At 40.6% G+C, this 15,391-nt stretch overlaps 1 protein-coding gene across 2 annotated transcripts; it reads right to left on the reverse strand.

Moving 5' to 3' along the window:
* Positions 1–2,366: 2,366 nt before the first annotated feature.
* On the reverse strand, positions 2,367–13,478 carry CNBP (CCHC-type zinc finger nucleic acid binding protein). 2 transcript variants are annotated; one of them, XM_058566334.1, is made up of 5 exons: positions 13,354–13,478; positions 4,677–4,793; positions 4,465–4,557; positions 4,084–4,282; positions 2,367–3,367 (listed from the first exon to the last, which is right to left on the reverse strand). In XM_058566334.1, the coding sequence occupies exons 2-5, from the start codon at positions 4,777–4,779 to the stop codon at positions 3,250–3,252; spliced, it is 513 nt and encodes a 170-aa protein (XP_058422317.1). In that variant the 5' UTR covers positions 4,780–4,793; positions 13,354–13,478; the 3' UTR covers positions 2,367–3,249. The 2 variants fall into 2 exon arrangements, with proteins under 2 accessions (XP_058422317.1, XP_058422309.1); XM_058566326.1 differs by having other exon boundaries at positions 4,656–4,793.
* Between the last annotated feature and the right edge of the window lie 1,913 nt (positions 13,479–15,391).

Below are 15,391 nucleotides of genomic sequence, written 5' to 3' on the forward strand. Positions count from 1 at the left end.
AACGTGACATAATGCAACATTACACACTTTTAAAACATTCTTGCCAAAACAAGTTCCAGCTGATCCCAATAATCAGGCCTCTCTAGACCAGGAAATACAGTAGATATAAACAAGCTAAATGACACCACAAAGAAAAAAAATCAGTAAATATAGGACATTCAAGAAAACTGCTCTGGTCTCTCTAAAAAATCAAGGTTTATGAGGGAAAAAAGTAGGGGAACTATTAGGAGATCAAGAGACATAAAGAAAATTATCAACCAAATGCAACTTATTAACCCCCACTGGATCCTGGTTTGGAAAAACTGGCTAACACTTTTCTGATACAACTGAGGCCGTGTGAATATGGTGTTAGGTATCAGACAGCACTAGGGAAATAATGCTAAGGTTCTTAAGTATGCTAATGGTATTGTGATCAAGAGACAGAACATCTTAATTCTTATGAGATGCATGCCAAAATATTCAGGGGTGAAGTGTCACATCTACAACTTACTTTCAAATGGCTCAGCAACAAATATTTGCTGTTAAATCTAGGTGGAGAGTATATGTAAGTGTTCACTGTACTGATTTATTCTTTTAACTGTTCTTTATGAAACTTTTCAAAATAAGTTTGTGAGCAAGAGCTCCATCTGAACCACTCATTTAAGGCACTGATGAAGAAGCCTCAAGAGGCTGAGGAGAAACAGCTATTCTAGAAAGCAGGCAAAAAGGAAGTAAAATTCAACAGGGATGCAAAAGATAAAGTTTTATGCGTCAGATAATGCAAAATTCATTGTAGTACATCCACTTATCTTTCCTTCATCCCCTCAACCCATCTTACAAAAGAAATCCCTCGCCTTTTATCTAGCTTGCAGGGTTGGGAATCTCAGCATGTATTAGAGAAACAAAGGGGATTAGCTTCTTCCTAGTCCATATCTCCTGGAGGAAGAATTCACTTCAAGCTAAGAATCCAGGTTTCTTACCCAAAAGTGAAAGCTGTTTACCCCCAAACAAATCTTACTTATGACAAACAAAACCATTCACCCATCAAGGCAATATTATCTGAAAACTATTTTTAAAAAGTTGTCTTAAAACGAAGTCTTACAACAACGCATTAATTTCTACATGAACTGCTCATTGGTTCCTAGTAATTAGCTTGATTTCTCTGTAAAACACACATTTTCACATTGCACTTGCTCAGTCATCAAGGTCAATGCAAATAAATGCTATCTTATGAAAGAACGTTTTGTAGTCTGCTGTGAATAGGTCCTTAATTGTGTGTATCACGAGTCTCAAAACAAAAGGCTGCTAGGTACAAGGGCAGCACAAAAAATAGCTGTGGGAAGCAAAGTAGTTCTAAATATCTCATTTGCTATATTTTACGTTCTACTACTTAAGGCTGGAAACCTGGGGGGAAATTAACCCACGTGCACCACCCCCACAACCCTGAATTTAATTACATTTAACAGTGATGCCTCTGAAAATAGATCTTCCCTTATGCTGTTTCATATTTGTCGTAGAAACTAAAATTGAGATATTTAATGTGCTTAGTTAACATCTGAGACATACCACTTGCTCAGTAAAAATTTCAAATGAAAAAGAAACATGTAAGCTTGTATTCATAAGGAAATGAACCTACGTCATGACTTCACTTTCTTGGCTGCTTTGGACTATTAATTTGACAAAATTCAAAGTGGCACAGGACAGCTGAGACACCAACATTTTAACACTGCGGTGACATACCATAACGAATTGACCAGACTCTACCTGTAGGACGAAAAATTCACAATACATCCAAGGTGAAAAATCACATGGCAGTGTGAAGGGAAAAAAAAAATGAACTAAGTCGGGAAAGCATACGTCACTAACTGTACTTAGATTAGCGGGGAGACAAAAAATAGAGGGTATAGGATGGGAAGGATACTTAAGGTTCTCGGCTCTGAATTTAGCTTCTAGTGACTCATCTACAAAGTGAGTTCATTAAACTAGATGATTTCTAAGGTCCATCTCAACTCCAGATCTGATCCTAGAAAAACAACAAAGAATCCAACATTTCAGATCCTTGTGAAGCCCAGGAAAAACATATGTTAAGACAGCAATGGTATTAAAATTGTGTAGAATGAACATAGAACTATAGGATATCATTATAATGGATTAGAAACAGAATTAAACTTTCCATATCCTTGCAAAATAACTGATGCCAAAGTATCTAAAGCCTATGCTTCCTTATAATAGCTATTTTTCATTTGTGAAGATATAACTGAGTTAGTACAAAAAGAAAAGTCCAAACTGTCAGCTTTCAGTCCTCCACATTCCCCTCTTTAATATGGCATTTTCCTCTATGTACATTAATGAAAATTTGAAACAAACAAAAAGAACTTTAGTCAAACTCCCCTTCCTCCTCCAGCTTTATTGGATAGTTTAAAATTACATTTCTATTTTCTAGGACTTCAGTTGCTTTTTCCATCTGACTTTAAAAACTGATTACAGCAAATGAAACACAGTTGTCTAAGTGATACAGTATACAAAAATAACATCTTGACTTCTGTGAAAATGCATTTCTCTGCAATTCCTGAATAGCTCCAAATTATGCTAACTCCGAGTACAGATGTTTACTCTGGGTTTTAGACTTAGTCTTTGAAAAAATGTGTTCTAAACCTTTGCCATCACCATCTATAAATCCAGCATCAATGCTGTGATAAGGTTGTTCCTGTTTATTAGGCTTTTATCCTGATTTTTCTCACATAGCCATTAACACGCATGTTTGTCCTTTTATTTTGTTTACTCCCACTCAACTGTATGTTCTATGTAGGGCCTGATACAGATGTTACTTGATGTTATTTAATAGCTACTGAGGTCAGACAATCCAAGGCCATCATTCAGCTAAAATTAAGGTTATTTATGGAAGCTCATAGACACTTCCCGAATTAGTTTTACCTCCTACATGGGAACATATTCAAGAAACCCAGAACGGGCTTACTGGTCTGACTCAACTCTTCCCATTCATCAATCCCTATTCACCAGTGGCACGGAAAGGGGGTTCTTTAACAAAGCATTATACATAACACCTCTACCAAACTAAACATAAACTTTTTTTTTGTAGTTAAATGCAGAAAGTCGGTATTTTTCCACCCCTTTCCTCCTATTACATGGCAAGTAAAGCTCACTGGCCTGGGAGTAGCCTCTATCTGCCAACCTTTGGCCAGTGAAGAGGATTCAGAGAAAATAATACAACCATCAATCAGAAAAAGGAGGGGCGACAAAGGAAAATAATTAAGCTGTAGCCTCAATCGTGCATTCCCGAGCAAGGTGCCCTGATTCGCCACAGCGGTAACAGTTGACTTCACTTGTCTTGCTGCAGTTGATGGCTACATGACCAGTTTCACCGCACCTAAAAAAAAGAAATTAAAATAATGTTCACAATGGTGCTCAGAATATGTAAAACTGTACTAAAGCAATAGTCACTGCAGAACAAAATGCGATGACAAGTGAAGCAATACATTTTTGTTAAGACAGCAAGTCTTATTAACCCCTAAACTAAGAACAGGAAGGAGGAATCAGATAACAAAGCTACTCAATTGTGCAGTGTAAACCATCAGATTAAAATTTTCACCATAAGAGATAAACATCAAAACCAAAACACTGGCCAAGATGTTATATCCTTACACAAATTAATTCCTAAGATTTCACAAGTATGTACACATCAAAGCTTAAATTTTATACTTTAAATATGTACATTTCATTATATGTCATGTTCACAGGCAGGCAAAGATTTCTGATTACATGACAAAAAATTTGTGTATATGAATTACAGTTTTCTACAAAGTCTCTGAAAACGCCAAAGTATTGTAACATAACATTTTTATTTTTAAAACATTAAAAATTCTAAAGCTGTACAAGCTGCCCAGCTGCCACAAGCTATGACGGCAGAATACCGACTAACGCACAGATAGGATGCTGGTTACGTATGCCTCAAATCTGTCTCACCTGGCCACAGCCAACTTTCACTAAATGTACTAATCCACAAGGTCCTTCTGTTTATAGCTAATTCATCTCTAAAAGAATCTCCGCAATTAGCTTTCTTCCAGCAACATTCTAACAACTTACCTATAGCATTTCACTTTGGTGCAGTCTTTTTGAATGTGTCCAAATTCTCCACAAGAATAGCACTTCTGCTCATCCGCGTGGTCACAGTCACGAGCCAGATGGCCTGGTTTGCCACAGTTGTAGCAGCATTGCTCTCGCTCTCTCTTGGGCTCCTTGCAGTCCTTGGCAATGTGGCCACCTCTACCGCAGTTATAGCAGGCTTCAACAATAAGGAAAAGAAGCAGACCAAGACTATAAAACCTTTACAAAATGATGTTCTGTTTTAAACCATGCAGTACAAAACCTCAAAGGTACAAAATCTTTTCCAATGCTATGTGCAGCAGTACATGCTCACCTCTCCAAGTTCTAGAAGGGTACGAAAACAAAGTGTTAAATACTTACCATCCTCCTGAAGATCACAATCCTTGGCAAGATGACCAGACTCACCACAGCGGTAACAGATGTCTGGAAGAGATGAGGAAACAAACTGGAAACCTATTTTGGGCACAAATAAAAAAAATTTGGCTAATTAGACCAGTCTTGATACTAATGAACACTGAAGTACTTCAAAATTTTTTATTCGACAAAAATACCTCTATCCGAGGTAAAACCACCTCTGCCACGGCTTCTCATTCCACGACCACGGCCTCCACCAGTAGGGCATTCCCGGGCCCAGTGGCCAGATCGTCCACACTTGAAGCACTCATTGCTGCTCATGGCTGCAGTTAGATCTTTGAAATATTAAAAAAAAGAATGTTAAACCACTTAAAATTACTTTTAGCTTTTATTCCTTTTAGTGTATTTCTGGATAAAATTATTTGGGAGGGGGAGCAGTCAATACATTGGTTAGAGAAATAATCATAAAACTACATACTTAGGCATTATATACCTATTATGAAATATATTAAAAGTCAAAAATGGTAAAACATTATATTTTCATACAATTTTTGATCTTTAAAACCTTTAAGATTATGCATATATGAGTTAATACACACGTTAATTCAGTTATTGATGGAGTGATAGGATTTACACAGTTAGTATCAGTGAACATCCATTACAAATAATTAGCAATACCTCATTCCACATCCAACTTAATGGACACATTTTCACTGTTATAAGCCAGTAAACTTTATTTTGGGCAACTGGAAGTCATTTACTGGTCATAAAATTGGAATAACCCAAACCAATGAAGCTCTAGTATAGTTTCTAAGAGTGAGGGGTAAGTGAAGAAAAATAATTTCTCTCTGTAACCTCAGCGCCTAACACGGTGCACCTAGTTATACTGTAGCACTTGCCTGCTGATTGAGTCTTCAGAGCAGATATGTGACAAGAAATGCAGGATGTAAATTTTCTCTCTAGAAGGTACATTATGTTAAAAATAATAGAAAAAAGACAGAGGTACACCAAAGTGTTAATGGCATCTAAAGCACTGGGACCATTTATCTTCTCTTCTATTCTCCCCTTTCCAAATTTTTCTGTAATTTTATATTTAAAACAAGGCCACTTCGAATTTCATAATAGGCTCCTTTATTGGGTATTGTTTCAAAATAAAAGCAAAATTCCCACTAAAGCAAATGGCTTTTATACTTCTTATGTAACAATCTAAAAATAAACAGGAGCTATTCTTAGGATAGAATAGAAGAGAATGGAATGGAATGGAGCAGGACAAACTCCTAGTAAACTGGCCTTTTAAAAAACTGGCTACAAACTAGAACTTTTAAATTTCCACACTTCCATATCTAAACATTTTTACCCCGAATTCCAATTGTCAAATGGTACACACAGTTTCTAAAACACCCTCTCAAAGTCAAGCATCAGCACCATGACCTAGGCAAAACATACTGTTTCAATTGAGTAAGACCAACTGGATAGAGGAATTACCCAAACCAACCACAGCACCAAAACTCAAACAGCTCTTAGAAAACCTGCAAGGTCTCCCTCCCTCCTTTCAGTAACTAGTTCATCTTTAAGTTGTAGAGAAATCTAGTGACTAAAAAGAATTCAATACTTACTTATTCCAACTCTCTGCAACTAGATTCAGGACAAATTTTCAGAGGAATCTTTCTACCAACTCTTGCCACTTTCCACATACACATTACAAAAAAAGGGGGGGGGGGCATGATACTTGTAGTGGTTTCAGAAGTATAACGCACGTTTCTAGTCAAAAGAAACCAGCCAGTGAAAATCAGAAATGTAATTTTGCAAAATTTGAACTTATATTTGCTTTCTTATACTGGTGTTAGCGATCTAAATCATGTTAAATGCTGGTTTCCACCACAGAAAAGTCAGGATAAAAAATATAATTTACATCTTCTCCAGTCTACAGTCAGACCAGTTTGAGCACATTTTGCAATGAGTTCTTTGCACAAAAAGGACTACTTCCTTTTACAAGGTAATCCAGGTGATTTGACAGGTGCTGAAATTTTATAATTTAATATTTAAACAAGATACCTATCTTTTAAAAATATAACAATCCAATATTCAATATACATTTCTAAAGCTAAAGAAATGATAGTTCTGGGCAATCTCCCCTTTAGACTGCTGCTTTAAAAGGACCTCCTGTTTATTTCATAATAGTAAAGTACAAAGGAAATACGTTATAATGAATCATCAAATGTTTATCAGTAGAATAAAGTCAGCATTTAAAATTTTAGGTTTACTTTCAGCATAGGAATACTAGTTTAAAAAATTTTAGCTACTCAAGAACTGATTAACCTATTTGTAGATTTTTCACGAACCGCTTCTTCATTTTGTTTTATCTCTATCCCTGGGACCCAGATCCAAAGTGAACAGAGGAAAAAGAAATGACAGGAAAAGTATTCCTGGAAAAAAGACAATTAGCTAAAATAACATTTTAAGATTAAATATTAAGCTCTACTTTCTCCAAACCTAATGCCTAATTGAAAGTTAGTTAAAATGTGATCATTTCTGTATGAACTACAAATTATTTAGAGAAAGCAGTATTTCTCCATTTACACTGCAATTAAACTAGTCTGCAAAACATACGCACAGCTCAGTGGCAAAGGCAGAACTTTATACATAGTAACTAGTTTTAGATGTTTGTTTTGCCATCAACAAATTTTAGTCTCACATAATTTTTGTTTACTGGAGTAAATTAATGTTAAAAAAAGAAACACAATCTTAAAAGGAAAGAAACATTAATTCCATTAATATCCCCAAGACCGTCTCCTCATTAGCAGGGCACATGTTTTTAAAGATGTCTTCCCAGTGAGCTTAGGTAATGTGTATGCAATCTACTTTCTCCTCCTTTGGCCAAGTCTACATTTTCACTGAGTCCCTTTGTAATAGATTTATCTCTTTAGTAACATTAAACCAACTGATTTCCACTATGTTTTAGAGGCATGCCACTTATCCTAGGAGGCAGGTCCCCATTTTGCTACTCGTATACAAAATTATTCTCTTTAGAGAATTTCATGCTATTCCTTAGGAAAACTAGAGGCAGTTAGGTAAGGCAGAGCTGAGAACTATGGCTCTGATTCTCACTGCCTATGACTGCTCTTGGCTGTAATTTTGCTGCACTGTCCTGCACCCACCCCCTCCACCTGTCACAACCTCTTCCAACCAACAAGTGCCAACTCAAATGCCTACTCCATAAAAGAATCTGACCACATCTCCCAGCCTGGAACTTTCCTTCCTATTAAGACCCAGGGTACTTTGTTAATACGTACCTGCTGCACTGGCATGCCCTACGCTCCTACCACACCTTTAAGTGTGGTCTGTGTCATGAAAATTCAATACCTGATGGTACTACCATATTGCCTTTTATCATACTCCTTGAGGGCAGAGACCAAGTAATTCACCTCTGAATCATCACAACACCCCATATAATTATCCACTTAGTAGCAGTTACATAACTCAGTATTTTAACTGCCTTTTTCGGGGGGGGGGGGGAGGGTGCTAATAGTCATTTGCTGAATGAAATTGTGTTTCTTGTACAGACCCAATTCAATTTAATCAAGTACTGACAATAAAACACCTAAATTCTAGCTATCCCAAGAGTTACTGTGCCATTAATTTAAAGGAACAATGTATTTTCAATTACATAGTCATTAACGATTGACTACAATCATTCAAGAATATTTATTTCAGATTATCTAATAAAATCCCCACACGTAACTGAGAAATTTTCACACTAAAAGTCAGCTGCCAAGCCAAGACCCCTAACTTGGCATCCAGGCTATTCCTATTACTCCAAAAATGCACAACCAACAAGACCTCAGTAATATTTTACGGAATGCTACAAAACATATAGTGGGCCAGGCCCGTGGCTTAGCGGTTAGGTGCGCACACTCCGCTGCTGGCGGCCCGGGTTCGGATCCCAGGCGCGCACTGACGCACTGCTTCTTCGGCCACGCTGAGGCCGCGTCCCACATCCAGCAACTAGAAGGATGTGCAGCTATGACGTACAACTACCTACTGGGGCTTTGGGGGGAAAAAAATGAATAAAAAAAAAGAACACATATATACTAATTTAAGATAAAAGACAAAATACCATATTTCCACTGTTGCCAGACAGTAGGAGAACATATATTTTCTTCCTTTTGCTGCTAAAAATCATTGCTGTATCTACATCCATGTATTCCCACACAGTAAAAAGATTTGGGGAACACAGGTAAGGCTAGGTTAACCACTTAACCACTTGCTGCGTCACCTCAGACACGGGACCTCTCTCCCGTCCTTATTTGGAAAAGGAAGACAATAAAACTGGTCTATGATGAGAACTGTTACCAGGTGCCTTGTGCTTAACAGATGCTTAATTTAAAAACATCTAAGGGTTTACATGTTCTGCTTACATAGTTCTTCTTTCCTTTCCACTCCTCCCCCAATTAAGTTAGACTGCTTACAGGTAGATTAGCACTCAGTCCAATGCCTACATAGCAGGCTTAGAGTGGGGCTAACTCTGCTTATATTCAAGTTTCCCATCTCATAAGTTCTACTTCCTGAATGGAATAGAGAAGAGGTAAGAGAAGAAAAATGGGTGAATTTCAAAAGACTTCACATTTTCAACAACAGAAATCAGATATCTGTTTTCACTTTGATTTCTGTGTACTGAATTTTCATGACACGACCACACTTAAAGATGCAGTAGGAGCACAGGGCATGCCAGGCAGCAGGAGGTTACAGTAAGGCAGTCAAAATATTGCTTGAAAAGACTGAAGATTCACCATGAGGAACTATGTATGCTAAACCAAGAGGCCTGACCATTAGCGATTTTGCACTCATGTAGGCTTTAACGCTCAAATCCTGGAATTGGTACCAAAACACAAATGGTTATACTAATTTGTCTTCATTAATGTCACTAACCATACCATATTTCTGATACCAAGAATAAAGCCAGTCAACTACTTAAATCTTAACAGGACATGATCAAGACTTACAATATGAGTTCCAATGAATAGAAGACCATAACTCTCTATAAATACTACATTTAAAATAAGTAGCAACAGGCAAGTGAGGGGGTGGGGTGGCCCAGGGGTGACAAAGTATGATGGGGATCTGGCTAGCTTTATTGGTTTATACAGTTTTCCTAACATAGCTGTATACATTCACACTTGCTGTATCTCTAGTTATTTTCCCCAAGCTTAGGGTTATCCCTGACTCATGCGCATGTTGACTTAACTGCATTTAGACCATAGCGGACGTTTTGCCCCCTGAATGCACTCACTCATTATTATGATCTAATAAGTCAGTTTAGTGTTCCAACACGGTACTGAAACACTTCAGACAGTCGTAATCAAGATCAACTACAGACTGAATGGAAGGAAGTTATATGGTGCATTACCTGCATTCTGGCTAGAATAATGGAGAACAGAGTACAATACTGAGAGCAATTCTGGGTTCTTATCCTGGTCCTGGTTCCTGCACTTACTCCATGACCTTGGTTACTTACATACATTTCTCCCTCCCCTGATTACCACTGAAGGGTTTTAATTAACAGCTAAATATCTACTGAGTGAAGGGTTAATAAACATAAAATCTATACTCCTTACAACCCTGCAAGTTATGTATTCTTTTTCTCATTTTACTCATAAGGAAATTGAAGATCTGAGACCAAGTAACGCACCCAAAGCCATACAACTAGAAAGTTCTAGAGTCAAAATTTCAACAGTCTGACTCTAAGTTCTCTGCAGAGAGACTTTTGTTAGCGTTAAGTGATAAAGTACACGAAAATGCTACTATCAGAAGAGTATACCAATTCACTCATTACTTCAAATATATTACGCAGGATATTACTACCATACAGCAAATACTTATATAAAGCCCATGTTAATCTGAATTTTAATGCAAAAAGTATTTGTTCTATAATTCTTTAATCAAAATAAAACCACAACTGCTAACTTTTAAAAAATCCACAGCCATAAGTGAGTTTATTCACAGTATACCATCTCACAGCTTTCCTGAATTTTAAGCCAAGACAGATTTTCTTAACCTTCTTCAAGGCAGAACTTACAAGTGTCACCACAGACACAGACTGGCAACCTGATTTCACTAGTTAATATCCTCATTTGTAATTAAGGAGCCACTCCAGGTGATCACTGTACTACACTCTCCTCCTGATTAATAGAATCCATCTACTTACAACTTAAATTTTGGTGGCCACAAGCTCTCATTTATTATTCCACCAGTTTTTTGCAACATGAAAATGGTGCATAGTTTACTGGAATCCCTCAATAGCATGCCCTTACTGCAGCAGCATTTGACACTGCCAGAATAGGAGTTCTATTAAGTGAGACAGTACTGAAAGAGCGTTCTACGCATAGCCAGCCAGGATGCCTTGGCATCAGTCTTCTGGCTCTCCACTTACCGTGAGGAGGCTAGGAAGAGGAAAGAAGCCAATAATTTAATTAAAAATAACAACAACAACAACAAACCTCTCACTCCTGCAAGGAAAAAAAAGCAAAATCTCTCTTGTGGTTAAGTGTTTAGCCAACAGACCAATCATTCCAATGAGTCCAACTGTGGTTCCATTGCTTTTAAGCACCAAGTGGGTACCTTCCCATGTACATACGACACATCAAATTTTAAAAGAAAGGTAAAAACCCCACAGCCACAAAACCATATTACAAAATCCATTTATAATACCTTAAAAAAAGATATCACTCTGCCTGTTCTAGATGTTCAAACGCCAGTGTAATAAACACCATTTAGTCTTCCATTGATTTGGCTCAAAATATTTTAGAGACTGCACATTTGTTTGAAATACATTACCTCTCTTGTTATCAATATGAAAAGGAATGCGAACTTGGGTTGCTAAGAAAAACTTACCCAAGTTTTCTAATGCGACATATGTAGATAAGTACACAAAGGTATACTGTTAGCTTTTTCAAAAAGAACCTGACGCCAAGAGTTGCAATTTGGAAAAAAAATCAAAGTCCTCAATTCAGCCTTGGGGAATCTAATAAATTATTCCTTTAAGATTTCAGTACACAGAGAGCTCCTTGTAGACAATAATCAGGCTCAACAAGCTAAAAACAGCATGTACCTAAGTACGTGGCACTTCGTAGGTGTTTGATTAAACCATGATCAGAGCAATTTTTTTGAAGCATTTGAAAATAACTGTTTTGCAGGAAGGAAAAAAAGCCTAAGAGGAAGGAACTTTGACACACAGATCTTTGTTGTGTATCTGTGTGAGGAAGATCAGCCCTGAGCTAACATCTGTTGCCAATCCTCTTCTTTTTGCTGAGGAAGACTGGCCCTGGGCTAACATCCATGCCCACCTTCCTCCACTTTATATGGGACGCCGACACAGCATGGCGCGACAAGCAGCACGTAGGTCCGTGCCGGGATCCGATCCTGCGAATCCCGGGCCGCCGAAGCGGAGTGCTGAAACTTAACCACTACGCCACCGGCCAGCCCCTCACACATCTTTTTAAAATCCTCAAACCTTTACATGCAATTTAGAGTGCCTGAGCAAGAGTAACAAAGCTGCTAATTTAATTAATTTAAGGCTAACTCATCAATACAGAGGTTAACCGATTATGTTTCTCCCCAAAATTGGGTTAAACGATAGGAAAAGAGAACACCTTATTTCTAAAAACTTGTAATTTGGGGGCAAGATGAGGGTGTAAATTACTCTTCCTTTACCTTAAAAGAAAAAACTAATCCAGACTCCTGGCTTCTTTATTTTACCCTTTCTGTGAGTCCTTATGAACGCCTGCAACACACTATCTGAATTCACAGATGACGACTGAGCAATGTTTTCTTTTTCTACGACCCCAAGACCAGACGCAGTCACTTCCTTTGGAAGTGCCCCGTGGCTGAGGCCATGTGGTTAACATGTGGCAACAAGCATAAGCCTTACCCATAATAAAGTCAACACCCAAACCCAAATGTGGGCGATTACACCGTTCTAAAATAGGTTTTCACGTCTGGAAAATCTAGATGGAGACTGGCTAATTAACTTTCCTGTCTTGTGTTTTAAATTAATTTGTATTCGTTTAATTAATCCAACAAACGATGCAAAAGCTACTGCTGCTGCTATGATTTGGAAATTTGACAAATTCATGTTTTTTTTCTGATAATGGGGTTTTTTAAAGGCCCCTCTACCTTAAATAGTGTTGATTCATGGAAAGCGGGCCCTATCTGCCCTTTTCGAATTGCAGTGTAAGACAAGTAATTCAGCATTTGAAGGGTGATAAAAACTCAAGAAACAGGAAGCTATCAAGCATGGAGAGTAAAAATTCCAGAGACTCTCAGGCCTTCCAGCGGGGCGTCCCATCACCCTGAACGCAACAGCTTCTTCAAGGCCCCTTTTCTAAGCCCACCAGAACCCTTGGCACCCGGCCCGCCAGGCCCACTACCCCAGCACATGGCCCGCGTAAGTTCCCAACCCCATCCCCCCTCCATCCGCACCAGGGGCCTTTCCCCACCACTCGGCCTCCTTCCCACGAGTTCCCGCCAAATCGCCTCTCCGTCCAGCATCCCGCGACCCTCGAGTCTCAGGCCTCAGTCCCAAGGGCACACGGGCCCGGGCCTCATCTGGAAGGCTGCGGCCTGGGGTGCGGCCTTGGCCCTGGGAGAGCCCGGACGCGCGGCGGCCCAGTTTCTCAGGAGGAAAAGAAGGGCAGAAGGTCGCCCGCCTGCTGGGGGCCGGAAACGCGGGCCCGAGGCGGCGGTGGCAGCCGAGTTTCCCGCCTGACGCAGCAGCAAAGCAGGCCGAAGCGCGGCCGCCATCGCCGCCTCACCGCTCCCTACCCTCTCCGTCTGCCCCGGGCCAGGCCGCGCGCGGCCGCCCCAGGCCCAGCTCCAGCCCCCACTCGCGGCCCTCACCTCCGGCGTCTGAGCAGGCCCGCAGCGGCGGAGGCTCTGTCGCAGGCCTGGGGAAGACAGCTAGCAAGGCAGCGGCTGTTTACTTTCAGGGTCCCTGCCTGCGCCACACGCGGGTCTGCACACGGCCCCACACACGCCGCTGCGCACGGCTCTCCTCCGCCTCGCTCGCGCGGCCAATCAGCGCGCGGGGCTCGGCCGTCCAATCAGAGCCGGAGGGCCGTCCAGACCAAGCCCGGCGCGGGGTGGGGTGGGCCTCTTCTTCCGCGCGCCGCGGTTTCCCGTCGTGCCGCGCGTGGCGTTTCCCGCCCGTAACTCGGGTTCCTGGCCGCTCTCGGGCGATTCTGGTTTATTCCAGGCCCCGCCCCGCCAGGGGACCTTTGGGTGTCCCGGTCGCAGAGATCCGTCCCGACAGCTAGCGACTAGGGGTGCCAGGGGACGGGTCACAGTGAAGGGGCTGCGGTTAGCGTGGAGCCGGGAAAATTCCTCCCCCTTCTCGGGCTCCGGAGACAGCGGCTGCCCCTGGGCCTTGGCTCGGACGCTCGCAGAGACAGGCCCCATTTCCTGATACACGTCCCAGTTTTGGGAAAAGTCGCGGGCCAAATCGAGGGAGTGACTGGCCGTAGGCCAAGGGCCTGAGATTTGTTTTGGTTTTTGTGTGAGCTGCGGCAGAGCCCAGAAGGCCTTGCTGCTTTCACCTCCAGGACGGATAGACCACCCGCAGTATAAAACTGCCTGATGAGGGAAAGGGGCCAGCGCTGGGGGGCGGTGTGAGGATGGTGAAAGGATGGCACTGAGATTTCACCTCACAGCACACCTTGTGACCCGTTTAGCACATGTATGGGTGACGTTCCCTGTGACCTGAGAGGTAAGAGGCAGTGCCAGGAGAGCCCTCTGCCCCGGGCTATCACATTCAGGAATGGCCTTTGGTTTAAATTTGGTATTTTCTCCAAAAGATTGTATATATAGTCATAGATACTCTGTCAGGATGAAACCAACTTAAATTGTTCAGTGTGAACTAAAATTTTTGAAAATTGTGTGTACCATTTTGGAATGGCTTTTATTAGAAACGTGAAAAAAATGGAAGAGTCTCCAGTTTTTTGAGGTCTAAGAAGCCCAGAAATACCAAGTTTAATATGCTCCTTGAGGTTAGTATGCAGCCCTTGTTGGCTGGTATATCCAAGAATGTACTTTTCATTCCTTTAATGCCTATCTAATTCTTTGGAATTAAGTGCGCAGATCTATTAAGGTGTTAAAACTGGGATGAGCAGTCCTTGTTTGTAGCTTTAGTTCTGCAGGTAGCTTTGTAGTCATTAGCTGTTCTTTTGCCCCTAGTTTGGTCTCACTGAATCCTCAGAGTCCCAAGGCTGTATGACTTGAAATCATGTTGTAAGGAGGCAGTGTAGCAGAGTGTTTAAGAGCACAGGTGTTGAGAATCAGACATTAAATTTGGGTTCAAATCACTAGTGCTTACTTGATCATTGTAATGCGTTTAGCAGGTTGTGCTCAACATAGTGCTCAATAAAGGGTAGCAATCATCGAAGAGTGAATGGACTATTTCAAGGGCCAATTGTTTTTTTTAACTTTTTTCAGTGAAGACAATTTAAATTAAAAATATTTTTAAATTCAGTATGGGGCGGGAACTGTGACTTAGCGGTTAAGTGCGTGCGCTCCGCTGCTGGCGGCCCGGGTTCAATCCCGGGCACGCACCGACGCACCGCTTCTTCGGCCATGCTGAGGCCACGTCCCACATACAGCAACTAGAAGGATGTGCAGCTATGACATACAACTATCTGCTGGGGCTTTGGGGGAACAAATAAATAAATAAAATTAAAAAAAAATGAATTGGGCCTTCAATCCCTTAGTTTAAAAAAAAAAAAAAATTTCAGTATGAAAAGGCTCCATTTCCAATAAGATTGAATTGCCTAACAGTTTATGCAGTGAGTTTTAACACCAATTACCAATAATAATACAATGGTATTTTGTATTTATGTAATTTTATTGCCAAGAAGCTTATGCAGCTTTACAGACTTCCCCTCCC

This window comes from Diceros bicornis, chromosome 2 (genome assembly GCF_020826845.1).
Source record: "Diceros bicornis minor isolate mBicDic1 chromosome 2, mDicBic1.mat.cur, whole genome shotgun sequence".
In the NCBI taxonomy this organism is placed as follows: domain Eukaryota; kingdom Metazoa; phylum Chordata; class Mammalia; order Perissodactyla; family Rhinocerotidae; genus Diceros; species Diceros bicornis.

Bases quoted from the DNA above. Each gene is read 5' to 3' on its own strand.
- CNBP (XM_058566326.1), bottom strand. From the start codon at position 4,779: ATGAGCAGCAATGAGTGCTTCAAGTGTGGACGATCTGGCCACTGGGCC. The intron at 4,558-4,655 runs GTATTTTTGTCG...TGCCCAAAATAG, and splicing joins TGGTTTTACCTCGGATAGAG to GTTTCCAGTTTGTTTCCTCA. The intron at 3,368-4,083 runs GTAAGTTGTTAG...TCTTTTTTTTAG, and splicing joins ACCAAAGTGAAATGCTATAG to GTGCGGTGAAACTGGTCATG.